This window comes from Schistocerca cancellata, chromosome 2 (genome assembly GCF_023864275.1).
Source record: "Schistocerca cancellata isolate TAMUIC-IGC-003103 chromosome 2, iqSchCanc2.1, whole genome shotgun sequence".
In the NCBI taxonomy this organism is placed as follows: domain Eukaryota; kingdom Metazoa; phylum Arthropoda; class Insecta; order Orthoptera; family Acrididae; genus Schistocerca; species Schistocerca cancellata.
Window position 1 is genome coordinate 943,946,767 of NC_064627.1, and position 23,466 is coordinate 943,970,232.

The 23,466-nt window shown below is 42.9% G+C and overlaps 1 protein-coding gene across 1 annotated transcript in view; it reads left to right on the forward strand.

Moving 5' to 3' along the window:
- LOC126162913 (clavesin-2-like) overlaps positions 1 to 23,466 on the forward strand; it is a 244,933-nt gene that overhangs the window by 156,567 nt on the left and 64,900 nt on the right. Inside the window, exon 2 of the mRNA XM_049919724.1 lies at positions 16,493 to 16,645. Within this exon, the coding sequence (XP_049775681.1) occupies positions 16,508 to 16,645 (138 nt within the window). The 5' untranslated portion in view covers positions 16,493 to 16,507. The remainder of the gene's footprint in view (positions 1 to 16,492; positions 16,646 to 23,466) is intronic.

Here is a 23,466-nt window from a genome sequence, read left to right on the forward strand (position 1 = left end):
CCACTTCCTCTTCTTTCTCACCCCTTACCCGAATGTCACTAACAGCTAAAACGTCCAGCCCCATCTTACTTGCAGCCTCTGCCAGCTCTACCTTCTTCCCAGAGTAGCCTCCATTGATATTAATAGCTCCCCATCTCATTACCATTTGTTTGCCAAGTTGTATCTTAGGAGTCCCTGGTTTGTCAGTTAGAGGTGGGACTCTGTCACCTCCAAAGGTCCGAGGCATTTTGCTCTGATTGTTGCCAGCATCATATTTAAAGTACCAGGGAAGCAGGTTGCTAGCCTTACTTGCCCCGAGTCCCATTGGGTTTTACCCCTAACGGCTGAGGGACTAACCGGTGGATTTGGTAGTCTTTGCCGTATGAGCACAAAGGTGACCACGACTCAGAATATGTCCGAGATGCCCAGCCTTATTCCAAAGTAACTGGTGTCCCGACTGTCGGGACCACTTGCTTGGCCACTCATACGTTGCCCGTGGTTCATGAACTAGAACATGACTACAGGAACCCACACCATGAACCACTTTTGTAAGAATTTTTAAATTACCTGAGTTATATCATCGTCTGAGATTGTGTGATACTTTAGCGTTATGCATGAGAGACATAATGAATTGCTCGTGTAAAGCTGAATGTTGGCAACAACTGTAACAACGTCCAACTATCCAGTGGCCTACAATACGCCACTGATGAAATCGTCGTCGAGTGAAAATTAAAATTCCACATGAGGTAAAGCATCTGCAGCATCTACACATGACAGAGCTGATTTCAACACGCCGTCTGGAACGATAAACTGCCGACGCCATTGCACCTCACCCTTGCATCGCACCGGCCGCGGTGGGCGAGCAGTTTTAGGCGCTTCAGTCTGAAACTGCGCGACCGCTACGGTCGCAGGTTCGAATCCTGCCTCGGGCATGCATGTTTGTGATGTCCTTTGGTTAGTTAGTTCTAAGTTCTAGGGGACTGATGATCTCAGATGTTAAGTCCCATAGTGCTCAGAGCCATTTGAACCATTTGAAATCCTAATCTAAAAGGATACATAATGGTCTATAGTGGCACGTCAACGAATTCTCTCTGCGTGGCTTCGTTTTTATGTTTTCCACGTTGTTAGACGGAAGCAGCGAACTGAACTCCTCGTGGGGGTGGTCAGCTCTTATCGCGCAAGTTGGTAGGCCGCTGTTTCGCAATTTAGGCCTGCGCAGAAATAGCCTTGCGGCGCGCTACATCGTCACGCGATATCGCCAGAAGTAGGGAAAAGCATCCGCAATGCGTAATACTCTCAAGGCCCTCTCCAATTAGACGGCTTCACAGGCAGTTGGACGACTTCAACGATATGTATTCTAATACTTGCCTCACATATTCTCAAGCGAGCCACAATAATTGGTAAGTGTAGCCTTCGACGGACATTGTCACGGTCAATAAAATTCTTCGGGCTGTGTGACCTCATTGACAATGAGTAAGTTTCTCCGACGTACCCTAAGGAAGGCCATTTGAGACAGCTGGTGAAAAGTTGGAGAATTTCACGCACTGGCAATGCGGTTAGATAGCTATAATTTTTTTGGCTGTCAGTCAATAACTTTATTCATCAGTCACAATAGCGCCATTTTTTATGCTGCTAGAGATATTTTCGAGACAAGTGTGAGCTTCAGGTGTTATACAAGGGTGAATGGGGGCAAGATTGAGTACTTACGGCTTAGTTAGCAAGAGTGCCCATAGTTTGTTGGCGGGGGGGGGGGGGGGGGGGGGGGGGGGGGGGAGGGGGGGGGAGGGGGGGCGGGGGTCTAGACCTGGGATATGGAGTATTTTTATTATGTTGGAAGACGAATAGACGAATGACGACTTGTAAGTAGTCTTAGATTAATTCCATTTCCAAATCTGTTAAAAACCTGCGTAATACTGACTTTTAAATCAATTCCCTGAAAGAAAAACACCTGTCTACACCTCTTTAACTCTCCATGAGAGCTAAGGTGAGGGGGAGGGGGAGGGGCGGCGGCGGGGCAGCCCTTTCTTGCTCCCGGGTATGGGTACCTTTGTCGGGTAGTACTGCGATCTACCGGAAAAGGGCTAGAAGGGGCTGTTAAGAGGAATACTTGTAAGCGGCAGCTAGTCTGAGCTGTTAGTCTAGCTTGTATGCATGTGCATCTCGCGAATGCCGTGATGTTTAAAGGAAGTCCTCCTTGAGGAGTAGCAGTTTGGTAGTGAACAATCGCCAAAAGTAAATATGTTAATTGTTGACAATTAAATAAAATTGCGTTCTTTTAATCACAGCAGAACTTACCTTTTTATTATTTTATTTTATTTATTTATTTATTTATTTACTTTTACACGTCTAGTTCCGTAGGACCAGATTGAGGAGCAATTCCCCCCAGTCATGGAACGTGTCAGTACAACAAATTACAGCGGAAAAATAATAACAGATGAAATAAAATATATATTCTAAAAAGTCTTCAAGCTGTAAGTTTATGTAAACGCAGTCAACTATATAACATAGGAATCAGGTTAATTTTTCAAGGAACTCATCAACAGAATACGAATGACCCATGAGGAAACTCTTCAATTTAGATTTGAAAGCAAATGGATTACTGCTAACATTTTTGAATTTTTGTGGTAGCTTACTGAAAGTGGATGCCGCAGAATACTGCACACCTTTCTGCACAAGAGTCAAGGAAATTCGATTCAAATGCAGATTGAATTTCTGCCTAGTATTAAATGAATGGAAGCTACTAAAATGGCTGTAAGCATTATAGGACTTAACATCTGAGGTCGTCAGACTTAGACTTAGACTTAGACTTAGAACTACTTAAACCTAACTAACCTAAGGACATCACACACATCCATGCCCGAGGCAGGATTCAAACCTGCGACCGTAGCGGTCACGCGGTTCCGGACTGAAGCGCCTAAAACCGGTCGCCGGAAGCTACTAATTCTTGGGAATAAGCTAATACTGTTACCAAGAAACTACAGTAAAGAACATGCATATTTTGAGTCCAATGTCAGAATACCCAGACTAATGAACAGGTTTCGACAAGAGATTCGCGAACTTACACCACTTGTCCGAACCGCCCGTTTCTCATCCAAAAATACGCTTTGAGAATGGGAAGAGTTACCCCAAACAGTAATACCAGACGTCATAAGCGAATGAAAATAAACAAAGTAGACTACTTTACGTGTCGAACTATCACTTACTTCAGTTACTGTTCTAATAGTAAAAATGGCAACATAAAGTCTTGAAGATGGGCTTTCCAGTACAGTTTATTATCTATCTGAACACCTAGAAATTTGAACTGTTAATCTCACTAATCATACGTCCATTCTGTGTATTTAAAACGTCAGTTTTTCTTGTTTTGTGTGTTATAAACTGTAAAAAGTGAGTCTTACTGTGATTTAGCACTTGTTTATTTTCCACAAGCCATGAAATTATGTCTTGGAATTCACTATTTGAAAAAATACCAATGTTGCTGATTTGCTGTACTGTTACCATTCTGCAAGAGGCGCCAGCCTTTCAGAGTTCAAGCAAGTAACTTTTGACTAAGGGAAAACGCCTGCAGCAGTGGGCGACGCAATGTTGATGGCAGCAGTCGCCGTCGAGTGTCGAGGATGGCAACAGCAGACAAACGGGCAACAGTGCAGAAAATCAGTCACTATTTCAATACTGATAACAAGCGCTGAATAGTCATATCTTCCAAAAGCATCTCCTTGATAAGAATTATAGATACGCCGGCCGGGGTGGACGAGCGGTTCAAGGCGCTACCGTCTGGAACCGCGCGACCGCTACGGTAGCAGGTTGGAATCCTGCCTCGGGCATGAATGTGTGTGATGTTCTTAGGTTAGTTACGTTTAAGTAGTTCTAACTTCTAGGGAACTTATGACCTCAGAGTCACATAGCTCAGAGCCCTTTGAACCATTATAGATATCATTGCGTCTTGCGTGGTCCTCTGTTTACAGCACTGAGTAGTAAGCTTTCACCCTCACTAACAGTATATGTGAAGAAACACGCAGCTCTTCTTTGGATGTTATCTGTTAGGGTGGTGCATAAGTCCGTAGCGGTATTGTTCTGCATGATGGTATTCCGGTTCCTATGGGTTTATTTATCAACAGTAATTCATTATTTGTAGTTCAATGTTGCTATTTGAGTTCAGATACTGTCATTTTGTCATTGGGGGATACTGAGCGGAGCTGTTGGCGCTAGAAAAAGGAGTGCCAAATGGAAAAATCGGAAGATTTAGGACATATTCTTCTGTTTGAGTTCAGTGGAGGGATGAGGCAACCACAAACATTTGCGCCTTGTATGTGAATAATGCCACTGGACAGATCACGGAAAGAAAATGGTTATCACGTTTTAAGGAAGATCGTTTAGACATTAGTGGCTCTCCAGGTTCAAGAAGACCTTCGTGAATTTAATCTACAGTGATTCGCCTCAGTGTTTTCGAGAACAGGCAGATGTGAGGAACTGAGATCATTCCATCATCTTGCGACATTTGCATACAGTGGATAAGGTTCAAAAGTCGGGTGTCTGGGTACCACTTCCTCTAAAGCAAAGGCATAAAAATCAGCCGGTGGCCATATGTGCGACTCTGCTAGCTCGTCGTCAGTTGGCTCGTGAACAATATCGACCATTCGTTTTCTGTATCGTTACTGCTGACGAGAAGTTGAGTCTGTATGTTAAGACAAAAAAAATAAAGGAATGGCTGAGCCCAAACAAAGCAGCAACTCTCCGTAAACAGACTTGCGCGTATCCACATAATATAATGCTATGCATCTTGGTGGAACAGCGGAGGTGTGGTGTGCTACGGATTGCTTCCCCGAGGTGTAGTTGTCACTGCTGACATTTACTGTCAACGTCTGAGACGTCTTGCAGACGCAGTCCAAAAACAACGACCAAGAAGATTGCTTGAACTGATGCTGCTACACGATAACGCACGCCCGCTTTCTGCTCGACTGACAAAAATCTCTATATACGAATTGGGTTGAGAAGTCATTCCGCAACACCTTATCCACCTGATATTCCGCTCTCTGTCGAACAACCTTCAAGGAACTTCCTTTCCGGATGAAAATGCGCTCCAAACACGGCTCGACCAGTTCTTCGCCTCAAAACTGCGTGATTTGTACTGGCGCGGAGTCGAAATGGTACCCAGCGTCAGCTAACTGTTGTAAACAATGAAGAAGAATATATTAGTTATGACTAAAGACTCTATTACGTGTATCTGTTATGCAGATACCCAAAAAGGCAAGTAGGAGTAATCCGCTGAATTACAGACCTGTGTCACTAACGTCGATTTGCTGTAGGGTTTTGGAACATATACCGTATTCGAACATTATGAAGTACCTCGAAGAAAACGATTTATTGACATAGTCAGCACGGACTCACAAAATATCGTTCTTGTGAAAGAAAACTAGCTCTTTATACTCATGTAGGAATAAGTGCTATCGACAGGGGATGTCAAATTGATTCCATATTATTAGATTTTCAGAAGGCTTTCGACACCGTTCCTCACAAGCGTATTCTAACCAAACTGCGAGCCTACGGAGTATCGCCTCAGTTGTGCGATTGGATCCGTGATTTCCTGTCATAAAGGTCACAGTTCGTAGTAATAGACGGAAAGTCATCGAGTTAAATAGAAGTAATATCCGGCGTTCCCCAAGGAAGTGTTATAGGCCCTCTGTTGTTCCTGATCTATATTAACGACATAGGAGACAATCTGAGTAGCCGTCTTAGATTCTTTGCAGATGATGCTGTCATTTACCGTCTTGTAAAGTCATCAGATGATCAAAACGACTTGCAATATGATTTAGATAAGATATCTGTATGGTGCGGAAAGTGGCAAATTGACCCTGAATAAGGAAAAATGTGAAGTTATTCACATGAGTACTAAAAGAAATCTGCTAAATTTCGATTAAGCGATAAGTCACACAAATCTGAAGGTTGTAAATTCAACTAAATACTTAGGGATTACAATTACAAATAACCTGAATTGGAACGATCACATAGATAATATTGTGGGTAGAGCAAACCAAAGACTGCGATTCATTGGCGGAACACCTAGAAGGTGCAACAGATCTACTAAAGAGACTGCTTACACCACGCTTGTCCGCCCTGTTCTGGAGTATTGCTGTGCGATGTGGGATCCGCATCAGGTGGGACTGACGGATGACATCGAAAAAGTACAAAGAAGGGCAGCTCGTTTTGTATTACCGCGAAATGGGGGAGGTAGTGTCACAGACATGATACGTGAATTGGAGTGGCAATCATTAAAACAAAGGCGTTTTTCGTTGCGACGGGATCTTCTCATGCAATTTCAATCACCAGTTTCCTCCTCCGATTGAGAAAACATTCTGTTGCCATCCACCTACATAGGGAAAATTGATCATCACGATAAATTAAGAGAAATCAGGGCTCGCACAGAAAACTTTAAGTGCTCGTTTTCCCCGTGTGCCGTTCGAGAGTGGAACAGTAGAGACACAGCTTGAAGGTGGTTGATTGAACCCTCTGCCAGGCACTTTATTGTGAATGGCAGAGTAATCACGTAGATGTAGATATTAAATTTAAATTGATGGAAAAACGCTATTAACTTATGCACTTTCCTAATATTTTCTGTATTAGTCCTATCTTATTAGGGTCCCAGGCTGAATATTCAAATATCGATATAACGAGTGTTTTGTAAGCTATCTCCTTCTTGGGTCGACTACACATCCTAAGGACGCTTGCAGTGAATCTCAATCTGGCATCTGCCTTACCTGTGATTAGTTTTCTGTTGTCGTTCCGTTTTAAGTCACTCCGTTCTGAATCGCATACAGAATACTGTCTATGTTCAAGCTACTTGACCCACTATTATACACTGCAGTCACGAGGGGGAAGATCTTTTGCTCATTCTGGAAACATCCCCCAGGCTGTGGCTAAGCCATGTCTCCGCAGTATACTTTCTTTCAGGAGTGCTAGTTCTGCAAGGTTCGCAGGAGAGCTTCTGTAAAGTTTGGAAGGTAGGAGACGAGATACTGGCAGAAGTAAAGCTGTGACTACCGGCCGTGAGTCGTGCTTCGGTAGCTCAGTTGGTAGAGCACTTGCCCGCGAAAGGCAAAGGTCCCGAGTTCGAGTCTCGGTCGGGCACACAGTTTTAATCTGCCAGGAAGTTTCATCTTTTGCTTTACTTATAGTGCATATATCAGATAAGCGTATAATCTCTCTTTCCTTACAAACAACGCTTTTTATTTCTGTGTCTGGAAAGTTATTAGAGCCTACTACGATTCTCAAGTACATAGAGTTAATTTTCCTTTGAACAGCCTCCAGAGAGAATCTGCTCAATATTATCATCGCTGACAGTAAAAAGAAATCCCTAAGGAAAGGAATCTTTATAAATTCTGAAGCCCAAGATTTTGTGAGCCACACCAAAGTATTTGACTCTACAGCGTCGTATTTAGCAACTCAATGCCGGCGATAAGTATCATCTTTACGCAGACTTCGACCCGAAAGGCAAGGAGGACACTCTTTACCTGCGTTAACAAGAGCGCTTGGAAGGAAGGCCCTTCCACCGAAAGGTACTCGTAGTTCATCGATCGTTAACAGCAGACTGAATTGCAAAAGTCAGTTTACAGAAAGTTCCTTCGCGAGTTCGTCTGAGATTAGGTCGCTTTTCTCATCGGCAAAAAAGACATTTCACCGCGATTCAAGGCACTGAGATTTAATCATCTGAATACTGTTTAGAGGTAGTTGTGTTTCGTCTTAAGAAGTCGATAAGTCAGTGTCATAACTATCCGCCCTTTCCATTGAGGAATAGGAAGAGACGAAAGAAACTTATGCCAAGATAACATTTTTATTAATACTGTAACTGCAAAACGGACAATTTATGTCGGACGCAGGATTTTGGAAATGTTTTCTGTACATTTTTAAAATTATTCTCAAGTCTCGTGCAACCACCAGTCGTCATTACTCGCTCGTGGCACGAGTCAGCACGTAATTAAAAAAAGTTTTGCTAAAAACTTTAAGAAAATAAAGTATAAAATATAAAGATACAGAAACAGGAAAGTTTTGTGATCATGTATGCAAATTCATAAGACATTACAGTGAAATGCTTCAAACTACCGTGAGGAATAAAAGGAGGAAGTCTTTCAGCTTAGATATCAAAACATACTAAAATACTTCAGTTCTTTTGAAAAATTGTGAACGTATTTCTCTACAGGGGTAATAAATTAATATCCAATTACAAATCACATTTGCATCGGCTGTTCACTGAGTGATTGTTGCAGGTCCCTTCGGAATCAGTCCGCGTCATCAACCACCAGTCCTATAGGACAATACATGTGCAGAGGTATCAGAAATAGGATTCTGAGACGCTTGAGTGATTCGCGAGCTAATTCCCTAGTTCGTTCTGACTACCGTTTTCTCGAGTATGATTCTTAATTTGGAATACATAGAGTTCCTCGAAGCATTGTTCTGTAGGAGGTAATAGAGCGAAATTAAGAAAACATCTCACAATCTTCAGCGTTTAATTGCTAGTACAGATTATTCTTACAGTGAAAATAGCAGCAGTCTGTTTTTCTTCAAGGTTCTGAAACTGATTCTACCAAGAAAGCTTTCCGTTTATCCTGGAAACGATGTATGAAATGAAAACAGGCAAATATGTACTTACGAATGTCTATTGATCTATGAAGATTAGTTACGATTTAATAAGATTGAGCTAAAGTCCTATCTTATTCGACCAGTCATAAACAATACATAGTTCTTCGTTAACGGTGTTTACAACTCTTCTTAGATTTTCTGATCCGATCTTGAGATTCAATTACAAGCCGACTGCGTAAACAAGGTACGAATAGTTACAGCGAGAGAGCATGGAAGATTTGTCAATAACATACAGAGAAAATCCTGTGACTAACATTGGTCCTTAAGGGCATACACGATGTAACTAAATGATACTGACAAACTGAGACTCTTTTCCCTGCCGTTGACAGTTCCACAGCTATACCTTTTCATGTTTTTATTTGTTTGTGAGGAGACGTTGCCTAAAAATGGGTGATGAAAGTCATGGGATAGCGATATGCACATTTACAGGTGGCAGTAGTAACGCGTACACGAAGTATAAAAGGTAGTGCGTTGAGTAGCAGTCATTTGTCCTCAGGTGATTCATGTGAAAAGGCTTCCGACTTGATTGTGGCCGCTCTGCGCAGGTGATGCTCCATAAACGACCAGCTTTGCGAAAGAAGCGGCGACACTTCGTGCACAACCCATCCATCATTTTGCACGACAATGCGCTGACGCATACAGCACAAGCTGTGGCTGCTCCGTTCGGTCGATGGGACTGGGAAGTACTGTACCATCCACCATACTCCCCGGACGCAAGTCCTTGTGACTTTGATTTGATTCCGAATATGAACGAACCACTTCGTGGCATTCGCTTCATAACTATTCCAGAGATTCGACAGGCAGTAGACAGCTCCATTCGCACCATCAACAGAACAGGCTCTGCTAACGGTATACTACGCCTTCCACATCGCTGTCAACGGGTTCTACACAACGCTGGTGACTACTTTGAAGGACAGTAACAGGTGCAAACATGTAACTCTTTTGTATCGGTTGTGAATAAATAGTTGCCACTATTTAAGTTCCAACCCTCGTAAGCAAGTCAGCGTACAAGTCTACATCTACATTTACATTTATACTCCGCAAGCCACCCAACGGTGTGTGGCGGAGGGCACTTTACGTGCCACTGTCATTACCTCCCTTTCCTGTTCCACTCGCGTATGGTTCGCGGGAAGAACGACTGTCTGAAAGCCTCTGTGCGCGCTCTAATCTCTCTAATTTTACATTCGTGATCTCCTCGGGAGGTATAAGTAGGGGGAAGCAATATATTCGATACCTCATCCAGAAACGCACCCTCTCGAAACCTGGCGAGCAAGCTACACCGCGATGCAGAGCGCCTCTCTTGCAGAGTCTGCCACTTGAGTTTGTTAAACATCTCCGTAACGCTATCACGGTTACCAAATAACCCTGTGACGACACGCGCCGCTCTTCTTTGGATCTTCTCTATCTCCTCCGTCAACCCGACCTGGTACGGATCCCACACTGATGAGCAATACTCAAGTATAGGTCGAACGAGTGTTTTGTAAGCCACCTCCTTTGTTGACGGACCACATTTTCTAAGGACTCTCCCAATGAATCTCAACCTGGTACCCGCCTTACCAACAATTAATTTTATATGATCATTCCACTTCAAATCGTTCTGCACGCATACTCCCAGATATTTTACAGAAGTAACTGCTACCAGTGTTTGTTCCGCTATCATATAATCATACAATAAAGGATCCTTCTTTCTATGTATTCGCAATACATTACATTTGTCTGTGTTAAGAGTCAGTTGCCACTCCCTGCACCAAGTGTCTATCCGCTGCAGATCTTCCTGCATTTCGCTACAATTTTCTAATGCTGCAACTTCTCTGTATACTACAGCATCATCCGCGAAAAGCCGCATGGAACTTCCGACACTATCTACTAGGTCATTTATATATATTGTGAAAAGCAATCGTCCCATAACACTCCCCTGTGGCACGCCAGAGGTTACTTTAACGTCTGTAGACGTCTCTCCGTTGATAACAACATGCTGTGTTCTGTTTGCTAAAAACTCTTCAATCCAGCCACACAGCTGGTCTGATATTCCGTAGGCTCTTACTTTATCAGGCGACAGTGCGGAACTGTATCGAACGCCTTCCGGAAGTCAAGAAAAATAGCATCTACCTGGGAGCCTGTATCTCATATTTTCTGGGTCTCATGAACAAATAAAGCGAGTTGGGTCTCACACGATCGCTGTTTCCGGAATCCATGTTGATTCCTACATAGTAGATTCTGAGTTTCCAAAAACGACATGATACTCGAGCAAAACACATGTTCTAAAATTCTACAACAGATCGACGTCAGAGATATAGGTCTATAGTTTTGCGCATCTGCTCGACGACCCTTCTTGAAGACTGGGACTGCCTGTGCTCTTTTCCAATCATTTGGAACCTTCCGTTCCTCTAGAGACTTGCGGTACACGGCTGTTAGAAGGGGGGCAAGTTCTTTCGCGTATTCTGTGTAGAATCGAATTGGTATCCCGTCAGGTCCAGTGGACTTTCCTCTGTTGAGTGCTTCCAGTTGCTTTTCTATTCCTTGGACACTTATTTCGATGTCAGCCATTTTTTCGTTTGTGCGAGGATTTAGAGAAGGAACTGCAGTGCGGTCTTCCTCTGTGAAACAGCTTTGGAAAAAGGTGTTTAGTATTTCAGCTTTACGCTTGTCATCCTCTGTTTCAATGCCATCATCATCCCGGAGTGTCTGGACATGATGTTTCGAGCCACTTACTGATTTAACGTAAGACCAGAACTTCCTAGGATTTTCTGTCAAGTCGGTACCTAGTATTTTACTTTCGAATTCACTGAACGCTTCACGCATAGCCCTCCTTACGCTAACTTTGACATCGTTTAGCTTCTGTTTGTCTGAGAGGTTTTGGCTGCGTTTAAACTAGGAGTGAAGCTCTCTTTGCTTTCGCAGTAGTTTCCTAACTGCTGGATTTGCAAGTAAGTATAACTGAAGGTCGTCCGCATACACGACGCGTGTTAGAAAAGTAATGAGACTGGTATTTTATCTACCAAAGTTTTTATTTTTTAAAAAACAGCAGTATCGTCCCCTTCAAAACTGTTGCCTTCGGCAGCTGTACACCGACGGAGTCGTTCCTAGGCTTGATAGCAGCACTGAAAGGCTTCAACTGGTAGGGCCTTTAACAAGTCAGTCACACTTTTTTCTGTGTTCTCCAGAATCCCGAAATGATTCCCTTTTAAGACAGTTTTAACTTCGGGAAAAGGAAAAATTCACAAGCATTCAGATCAATCGAGTAGCGGGGCTGTGGAACCACAGGAATTTCCCTTTGAGGTCAAAATATCCTTGATGGAAGTGGCCGTGTGACATGCGGCGTTGTCACGATTCGGCACCCACTTGTCTGCAGTGCCCGCTCTCACTCGATTCGCCCTATTCTGAGCATTTCACGGACGTCTTTGTAAAACACATGGGTGACAGTTCGTCCTGCAGGAACAAACTTGAGCAAAATTCATCTTCACCGTGTTCTCGGTCTTCCAAAACTGATTTGTGCCAGCGAAAAACTTGTCCTTTCGGTAAGGAATGTCCCCCAAAAACCTGTTTCAGCTTTTTAAAGGTCACACTCGCGGAGTACCCGTTTAACGCAAAACCTGATGGCATAACGTTGCTCTAAGCTCCTCTGTTCACTTTTTGTAACACACGACAAAAACACAACTTCAAACATGGCACTCTCAAAAACCACATATTGGCTGTACGGAGCTGAAACGCGGGCCGAGCATCTGGAAGGGATGAACACACCGGTCTACACAAGCAGAACAACACAGCGTTACCAGATCGCTCAGCCTGTTCTCAGTCTCCCTACTTTTTTCACACAAGTCGTAGGTGATATTTCAATAGGAGAGAACAGTTGAGAGGTCATTAACACATATGAAAAAAAGTTTTCGCGGCTCGAGCCAAAGCAATGCTCGTTGCCATAACTGCAAGCTTGCCATAACAAGCTGGCGCAGCATTTCGCCACCCTGTCTGGGTCAGTACACCAGCTCGACTGATCGAACACTGACCAACGGTATTACCGTAAACACCTAGCCAGCCGGGGCCTTCGGATAGGCGAGTCACTGGGTTGTGTGGGCTTCCGCCGTGAGGTGCCATCGCTCAACCGTCGTTCTGACAGGACCACCTTCCTGGGCGCCCAGCCACAATACTGAAAGACCGAAGATCGAACTGAGATCCTTCCACGCCCCGGTGGGCCGCACGTCTGCCCCACACACAGAGGTAGTCCGCCAGACCGCTTCGCCTACAGCCTAGCCAAACGAAGCTGCCCCGCGAGCGGCTGACCCAGCACAGGAATGCTGGCCTCGCAAGGTTACCCCTCTGTCAAACCGAGCTGGATGTAGCAACTGCTGTCCACACCTCATCCACACATCGTGCACTGTGAGCCTTGGTTTCGATGCCCATCACTCACCATTCACCTGATGGGAGCGCAAGTCTCCTTAATAAAATTTTGGGAAATAAATAAAGGACTCCACTGCTTTCGAGCTGTCCGTGATATGTGCTGCCCTCCCACCTCCGCCAGACAATTCTAGCACCCCTACAAAACAATGGAACCAGTACTGATCCTTCTGGGACATTTGCTGCTGAACGTCTCCATTACGACTTCGAAGAAAAATTTTGGTTTCTGAGTTTCGCAAGTAGAATGTGAATGTTGACAGCGTTCAAAGCTTTGATGAAGTCCAAAAAGGCACAGAATTGGCATCTATTTTTTGTCCTTAGCTATTTTCCATTCACTGTCGTGCTGTGATTATTATGGAAACTATTAGTATTCACCTAGAGCAGTGGTAGTCAACTTGGTCCTTACCATCCACTAGTGGGAGTTCCACCTTTCGTGGTGGGCATTCCATCCTTCACGGTGGGCAGCAGGTAGTGGAGATTTAATGAAAAAGATTCATTAGGCATTCGTAAAATCTTTACATGGAGTATTTTTTAAATAATTATTATTGTACATTTAAATAATATTACTGTAGTGATCCAGCTACACACGGCTAACAAAATTAAGACCTAACCTGCTACGTTATCTAGTTCAATTATGAATCAATCCATATGTAATGATCATGACTCAGCCTTGCCACTAAATTTTCGCCAAACTACCAAAAACACTAAGTCAGTACTTATCGTAACAAAGCTGATGTGGTGTGGAAAGAAAAAACGCTCTCTAATTTCTACTAACAAAAGTTTGACCGTTTCTGCATACACAGCTAAGGACGGCACAACTGCATGCATATATGATTATGATAGTGTGGCAATAGAAGATTTACCTCTAAGTGCTCAGTATGACACTTATGTTTACTCGCATCAGCGAATATCGCACCAGTCAGGTGTAAGCAGCTATGCTGTCACTGGCTGTTGTCAGACGCCACAGTTCGAACAAATACAATGCCTAAATAATTGTACATTTTTTTTAAATTTACTCGCAGAAATTACGGTGCACACATGTTTCACACTCGTCAAAAGATACTTAAAACAACAGGCAGTGGCAGCAGCGCTAAAATTATGAATGAAAGAAATAGACACAGGACTGGAAACAACTAGACTAATGGAGATCAACAATGTCTACATTAATAACAAAATTTCGCTAACATGACATTTATTTTAAAGAAGAAGCAAATTAAAGATTAGTTTCTTTGCTAAGTTCCAAATAGAAAGTTTACAATTTTAATAGTTGTTTTAGTCTTTGACGAGAGCCAAATCAGTTATCCTTACCTGTTACAATGAAGGTGGTTAGATGGTTTTCAAGTTATTTCGTTGGCGGAATTATAGTCTGTTCGTTTACCAACCGAATTACGCGGACGCGAACTCGACACTGTTGGCGATAACATGCATACTCATAATAAACAGTTTCTGTACGCCTGTGACACACCCTTAACGGTTCATGCACACGGTAGTCAGCGACGGCGCGAATATGAATTGACATTATAAAGTATTTAAAATACACACAGAACTGTCACAGCGGACGCAGTTCTTTCCAGAATACCGTAACTACAATGTCGTCTGTCCATAGCTATATTGTCGCAGCTACGCAACACAGTTCAAATTCTCTGTCCACTCTAAAACCGTTTACATTCCATTACAGGAAGGAACAGAAATGTATGTCATCGTTAATCAGCTTAGTTCGCACCGACTGTTTCACGACACGACATAGTCAGCTCACTTTTAACTTCCTTCCGCCTTCTCAGTTCAGACATGAGTCCACCCACGCTCTTCTCACGCTATTCGACCCTCACAATCGATATTCTGATCTATCTCGCTCTGCTTGTACAATATCTCAGTATACATTTAACTTTACAAAGTATTTCCAGTCAAAATTAATGCAATAAATGATAAACGAAAATATTTTACATATTCAATAGACAAGAAAACCCAATCACTAACGTCCAAAATGGAAATACTATCAAGAGTTTTGCTATTTGGGGAGCAAAATAACTGATGGTGGTCGAAGTAGAGAGGATTTAAAATGAAGACTGGCAATGGCAAGCAAAGCGTTTCTGAAGAAGAGTAACTTGTTAACATCGAGTATAGATTTAAAAGTCAGAAAGTCGTTTCTGAAAGCATTTGCATGGAGTGTAGCCATGCATGGAAGTGAAACATGGACGATAAATAGTTTGGAGAAGAAGAGAATAGAAACTTTCGAAATTTGGTTTACAGAAGAATGCTGAAGATTAGATGGGTAGATCACATAACTAATGAGGAGGTATTGAATAGAATGGGGGAGAAGAGAAATTTGTGACACAAATCGACTAAAAGAAGGGTAGGGCATGTTTTGGTAGGCCATGGTCTGAGGCACCAAGGGATCACCAATTTAGTATCGGAGGGCAGCGTGGAGGGTAAAAATAGCAGACGGAGACCATGAGATGAATACACCAAGCAGATTCAGAAGGATGTAGGTTGCAGTAGGTACTGGGAGCTGAAGAAGCTTGCACAGGATAGAGTAGCATGGAGAACTGCATCAAACCAGTCTGTGGACTGAAGACCATAACAACACATTACTATTTCCAACAAACAGTTACTCATTACGTTATGGAACAAAGTAAACACTATGCTATATCACCTGACATTCATGTACAACTACGAAAAAAGAAAGAAAGCCAAAAATAAAGCAGAAAGAAACCTCTTATATAGGTCGCAACTAGCGATGTCTTCACAAATTCTGTTTAATAAATTTTATAAAGTTACTTCCTTACTGTAACTTCCTAGCAAATTAAAACTGTGTGGTAGACCGAAGCTCGAACTCGAGACCTTTGCCTTTCGCAGGCAAGTGCTCTAAAAAGATAAAATAAAATAAAAATAAAATGTTGAAATGTGTGTGAAATCTTATGGGACTTAACTGCTAAGGTCATCAGTCCCTAAGCTTACACACTACTTAACCTAAATTATCCTAAGGACAAACACACACACCCATAACCACGAGAGAGGGCTCGAACCTCCGCCGGGACCAGCCGCACAGGCCATGACTGCTGCGCTTCAGACCGCTCGGCTAGTCGCGCGCGGCAGTGCTCTAGCACTTAGCTACCCAAGCACATAGGTAAGAGAGGAGCTACTGGCGGAAGCAAAGCTACAAGGAGGAGTCGTGAGACACGCTTGGGTAGAGCACTCACCAGCAAAAGGCAAAGGTCCAGAGTTCAAGTCTCGGTTCGGCTCTGTTTTAATCTGCCAGTAAGCTTCACATCATCACACACAGAGTGAAAATCTCATTCTACTTTCTTACTTCCTACATCAACGTTACTGTGGAGCCGGTGGGTGGCTAGAAAATAGAGAAGTGGATAGTAGGTGAAAAAGGTTTACTACCCGAAGTCTAGAAAGTTATTTGATGTTAAGTAATTAGCTGATCGTGAACTATCTATTCAACAACCTGGGATACTAAGTAAGTGGTGACGCTTGGTTACAGGATGGAGCCGTGAGGATGCCAGCAGACAAGATGTTCCCCGGGCTGGTGCTGCCGCCAAAGGCCCTGGAAGCCGACGGGGACATCGCGGTGGGCAAGGCGGCCGTGGCAAAGCACGCGCCTCTGGCCGCCTGCGAGGACGACGACACCGGGAAGGTGAGCGCGCCAGCACCGAACTACACCTGCACAGCGTGCGACGCTCAACAAGTAAATACTAGGGCGAAAGGGGCAGTGGCTGGTGACGTCAGGAACAGCCCCAGCAAAAGTTGCGGAATAAACATTCCATTTATTCAGGCAAGTCCGCCCCGATAGCTGTGTGGTGACCGACACAGTAGCTCAGCATGTTCGGCCAGAGGTTTAGCTGCCCTCTCTAATAAAAAAAACTAAGTGAATGGATCAACGATGAACTTGAACCAGCGTTATGGGACATCCACCCCGAAAAAATACGACGGGCTATACTGAACAAAAAGAGAAAAAAAGAGTGGCCAGCGCGACGGACTGTCATGCCAAGGGGCGCGGGATCGATTCCCGGCTGCGTCGGAGATTTTCTCCGCTCAGGGACTGGGTGTTGTGTTGTCTCTATCATCATCATCTCATCCCCATCGACACGCAAGTCGCCGAAGACTTGCACTAGGCGGAAGGTGTACCCGACGAGAGGCCCTAGGCACACGACATTTCTAAAATGTTCAAATATGTATGAAATCTTATGAGACTTAACTACTAAGGTCATCAGTCCCCAAGCTTACACACTACTTAACCTAAATTATCCTAAGGACAAATACACACACCCATGCCCGAGGGAGGACTCGAACCTCCGCCGGGACCAGCCGCACACTCCATGACTGCAGCGCCTCAGACTGCTCGGCTAGTCCCGCGCGGCACACGACATTTCTATACAGGCAAACACGTAAAATACTTACTCACTGCTAATGGCATATTCCAAAACGCTCACGTCGGATATCTTTATTGGAGAAATCGCTCGAAAAAAAGAATGTCCCTATTGCTACGAATTTCTTTTTCCAATATTAAAGTTTTGATATCTGTTGTCTCGCAATCGTCAGAACGTAGATGATTTAATTTCATGTACATGCCTAAAATACGTACGCCAAATTATTCAGCAACGAAATATTTGGGATCATCACTTCCTTATATCGAATTACTAAACAACAATCGCCGAACAAACACGTTCCTAAACATTTCCCGGTAGGCTTCACATCCTCTATCCAGACTTTCTGAGGTAACGTGGCTAATTTTAACTTCACAACCGCTTTAAGTGATGTGTTCGACAAATGGCAATTAAAAATATGAGAATTAATTTGATATTTGATTAAAATTTGTAATCATTTAATTTTCGTAGGTATTGAAATAACTTCAGGTATTTAAAAGGATCGACGTCGTTGAATTCATGCTAAGGAGGTCTCTTAATCAAGCAATGGATTTTAACGTCAGCAGTTACACTGTTCACGAAATATAACTATTAAATGTGTGAACTGTAGTGGAAGCTGCCAGGTGAAGGACTGTTTTACCTGCGTTGCCACATCGACGTCGCGTGACGGGGCTCAAACGGACACCGGAAACATTGCATACGAGTTATCGCCCATTGTTCGCTGTTAAGCACAATTTGTGATATAGAACGCTGAACAAAATTTACTGCCAAAATAACGTAAAGAAACTTTCGCGCAAATTAACCAGCCCAATAAAGTATAGTATGTAGATAAGTGTGACTAGGGCCTCCCGTAAGGTAGACCGTTCACCGGTCTTTCGGTTTGACACCACTTCGGCGACTTGTGCGTCCATGTGGATGAAATAATGATGATTAGGACAACACAACAACCAGTCCCTGAACGAAGAAAATCTCCGACCCCGGTGGGAATCGAACCTGGGCCGTGAGGATTGACATTCTGTCGCGCTGACCACGCAGCTACCGGGGGCGGACTGCAGGTAAATAGGAAGTTTGGAAGTATTTGTCATAAGCGTAGACATGATGAATAATCTAGAAAAAGCTATTACCAATCACAGTAAATGTCAAAAAACCAAATTATGCAACAAACGCTTACATAAACCCACGGATACTAGAATACACGGTAGGGATCACGAGGTGGATGTGCAGTAGCAAGCAGCGCTGAGATGAACCCAATCAGCGCTCAGTAGCGACAACTATCATAACGTATTCTGCTGTAATTGCGTTTACGAGCGAAAACGAGGTTGTTTACGGCAGTGTGAATTTTTATTGCTGATTGGCGATGTAGTACAGAATTCCACCATAAATATCAGTTTATTGAGGGATTTTTTAGACTGCGTTTTTAAATGAAAAATAATAGTTTGCTGCTGGAATGCCAATTGTACTAACCACAGCAGACAGCTAAGTTAATTACAAATTAAGTTTCATATGTTTCCTCAAAACATTAGACAAAACGAAAATGGATAAATGCTTGTAAATGTGCAGATTCGTTTCCAGCTCAAATCGCTCGTGTCTGCTAAATACATTTTACAGATTCAGATTATGAAAGGGATTTGAAAAGTGAACTGTTAAATATTCCTTCGAAACGTAAGTTGAGGGCTGTATTGTTCCAGCTCTAAATCTACCATGCTCCGGTGCTGACTTAGGGTGTAGTAATAAGACTAATAATGAGAGAAATATTCTGGCACGAAAAGGAAGCTACAGTAAAAAAGAAGATAATTTACTGGTAAATATATAACCAACTGATGAAGAAATTGAACGTCGTTTTCCGAAATTCCTTTACCAGGGAAGAAGAATGGAATGTTCCAGAATTTGAAACACGAACAGCTGCTAGCATGATTTTCTTAGAAGTAGATACCTTAGGGGTTGCGAAGCAACTCAAATCGCTTGATACGGGCAAGTCTTCAGGTCCAAATTGTATACCGATTAGGTTCCTTTCAGATTACGCTGATACAATAGCTCCCTACTTAGCAATCATATACAACCGCTCGCTCACCGATAGATCTGTACCTACAGATTGGAAAATTGCGCAGGTCGCACCAGTGTTTAAGAAGGGTAGTAGGAGTAATCCATCTAACTACAGACCTATATCATTTACGTAGGTTTGCAGTAGGGTTTTGGAGCATATACTGTTTTCAAACATTATGAATCACCTCGAAGGGAACGATCTATTGATACGTAATCAGCATGGTTTCAGAAAACATCGTTCTTGTGCAACGCTGCTAGCTCTTTATTCGCACGAAGTAATGGCCGCTATCAACAGGGGATCTCAGGTTGATTCCGTATTTCTGGATTTCCGGAAAGCTTTTGACACCGTTCCTCACAAGCGACTTCTAATCAAGCTGCGGGCCTATGGGGTATCGTCTCAGTTGTGCGACTGGATTCGTGATTTCCTGTCAGGAAGGTCGCAGTTCGTAGTAATAGACGGCAAATCATCGAGTAAAACTGAAGTGATATCAGGTGTTCCCCAGGGAAGCATCCTGGGACCTCTGCTGTTCCTGATCTATATAAATGACCTGGGTGACAATCTGAGCAGTTCTCTTAGGTTGTTCGCAGATGATGCTGTAATTTACCGTCTAGTAAGGTCATCCGAAGACCAGTGTCAGTTCCAAAGCGATTTAGAAGAGATTGCTGTATGGTGTGGCAGGTGGCAGTTGTCGCTAAATAACGAAAAGTGTGAGGTGATCCACATGAGTTCCAAAAGAAATCCGTTGGAATTCGATTACTCGATAAATAGTACAATTCTCAAGGCTGTCAATTCAACTAAGTACCTGGGTGTTAAAATTACGAACAACTTCAGTTGGAAAGACCACATAGATAATATTGTGGAGAAGGCGAACCAAAGGTTGCGTTTCATTGGCAGGACACTTAGAAGATGCAATAAGTCCACTAAAGAGACAGCTTACACTACACTCGTTCGTCCTCTGTTAGAGTATTGCTGCGTGGTGTGGGATCCTTACCAGGTGGGATTGACGGAGGACATCGAAAGGGTGCAAAAAAGGGCAGCTCGTTTCGTATTATCACGTAATAGGGGAGAGAGTGTGGCAGATATGATACGCGAGTTGGGATGGAAGTCATTAAAGCAAAGACGTTTTTCGTCGCGGCGAGATCTATTTTCGAAATTTCAGTCACCAACTTTCTCTTCCGAATGCGAAAATATTTTGTTGAGCCCAACCTACATAGGTAGGAATGATCACCAAAATAAAATAAGAGAAATCAGAGCTCGAACAGAAAGATTTAGGTGTTCGTTTTTCCCGCGCGCTGTTCGGGAGTGGAATGGTAGAGAGATAGTATGATTGTGATTCGATGAACCCTCTGCCAAGCACTTAAATGTGAATTGCAGAGTAGTCATGTAGATGTAGATGAAATTACCACTAGACAGAAAGTTAACCGTGAAAACAAACACTGCTCTGAGTGTGACAATACGTGCTTAGGCCAGTAATTAGAAATTAAGGAACCAGAAATAAAAGACCTTAGGCAAAAGAATGCTTATTTACACGGTCGTCTTTCTATGTAGCGCTGAGTAACTGAAATTAAAACATGTTCAAAAATTGATTCAGCGCTCTTTTTCCAACTCTCAACTGGTCGCCTGAAGATATTGCAAAGGGCACGACTTTACGTTGCCTGTCTCTTTGCCTACCGCCATCCCCCACAGAATTAAGTCTTTGATTTTCAGTCATAATGCGAGCGGAATCCTACCAGGTAGTACATGCAGGAAAGAGAAAGAATGTGATTGCTTAAGTGCTAACGTACTGGCGAAAACTCGAGCTATGACTGTAGAATCGTCATCTTCTGAGAAATTGGACACTTATTCACTACAGGAAAGTGAATTCCACAACAAGGAAGTTGAAGCGATTGTTTCAGAGATGGGAGAAATTTTTGAGAATTGCACCGAATACGTTCCAGGTATGGAGAAAAATGTTGAGTAGTTAGAGATGATTGCAGGATATGTTTCTTATAGAGTTAAAGGAAAATAGCTCGAATTAGCATCTTTCTGTGGTAAACTAACTGATCACGTAAATGTTTCAGGAAAGAAATGGATTCATACAGTTTCAGGTGGATCTTTAACGGAGCAGACTGAACATTTTATGGAATTCACTTTGAAAATGGAAAGAGAATTACAGCAATTCCACTACAATATCACTGTTCGTAACAGAAAAGTTTCGTAAGGTTAAAGGACATTATAAATGAGAAGTATCCAGGAATGGAGCACTTTCCTGTGATGTGTTTTAGCCGGCCGGAGTGGCCGAGCGGTTAAAGGCGCTACAGTCTGGAACCGCACGACCGCTACGGTCGCAGGTTCGAATCCTGCCTCGGGCATGGATGTGTGTGATGTCCTTAGGTTAGTTAGGTTTAAGTAGTTCTAAGTTCTAGGGGACTTATGACCACAGCAGTTGAGTCCCATAGTGCTCAGAGACATTTGAACCATTTGTGATGTGTTTCGTAAGGATACGCACTTTCATTAGAGTGAAAGCAATCAACAAGAAAAAAAGTAAAGGTAGTGAGCGAACTAAGAGTGAGCAAAAGACAAAAATTGAAAAAAAATGAAAAAAGTTGTAACATAAATTTCCAGAATAGAAAAAGAAAACCTATTAATACAATTAAAGAGTTAAAATAACATTATATCGGGTTTCTCCGCGCTACAGGTCTATGTGGTCTAAGGCTGTGTGAGCCTCTTCCCCATAGAAAAAGGAGTACCCTCCCAGATAGTGAAAGAAGTTGACTTCTTTCAGAAACTTCACACTAGCTTTTCATCGATCATAGGAAAAGTAATCTAATATAGAGCTTAATAATATTAACGATGATAACAATACACTAAAACATGGTAAATGACGGTTACCTTCTTATCTGTGTATGAGTTAAAAATGTGTACATGTGCCTATAAGCTTCAGTGCGGAGCGTCATAGCTTGCAGCCCGCCTGCGTGTTGACCATTACCGTGTATTCTAGTATCCGTGCATAAACGCAGTCATTTTTTAAACAATAAGGTGGGGATTATACGAGTCAGTATACACGAAAATCATTTGAAAATTCTGAACGTTCATAAATGTGCAATTGCAGAACAATGTCACTCAGCATAAAGTGTCATATAATTCTAATAATGATGTCAATTAATCCTGAATGGTTCCAAAGAACTTGCACCAGCGTAAATGATGAAAATTATCAGGACGCCTTCCTGAAGCGGAAGCTAAAATTTTTCGGTGATTCAGCTTCCTACACTGGGCTCAGTAATAATATGCGATAACCTCACTGTCTGCCTTACAAGGGAACCTCCCAATCGCACCCCCCTCAGATTTAGTTATAAGTTGGCACAGTGGACAGGTCTTGCAAAACTGAACACAGATCAATCGAGAAAACAGGAAGAAGTTGTGTGGAACTATGAAAAAAAAAGCAAAATATACAAACTGAGTAGTTCATGAGCAAGATAGGTAACATCAAGGATAGTATCAGCTCATGAGCGCCGTGGTCCCGTGGTTAGCGTGAGCAGCTACGGGATGAGAGATCATTGGTTCAAGTCTTCCCTAGAGTGAAAAGTTTAAGTTTTTTTTTTTTTTTAAGAAAGTTATGATCTGTCCGTCCGTCCGATGCGAGGTAACTGCGCCGTAGTATGGGGACGCTACACCTAAACATACATCGAAACACACGACGTCAGTCGACTACAGCGCAAAAAAGTTAAAAACATATGTTTTGACAGAGCACGGGGAAAACTGTGCGACTGTGTAACTGTTGTATTCATTTGTTGCAGTTTATGTGAGAAACTCTTTTGTTTTCATCACTTTTTTGGGAGTGATTATCACATCCACAAGAAAACCTAAATCGGGCAAGGTAGAAGAATCTTTTTACCCATTCGCCAGGTTTACAAGTTAGGTGGCTCGACAACATATTCCTGTCATGTGACGCACATGCCGTCACCAGTGTCGTATAGAATATATCAGACGTGTTTTCCTGTGGAGAAATCGGTTCACCTATGACCTTGCGATCAAATGTTTTCGGTTCCCATTAGAGAGGCACGTCCT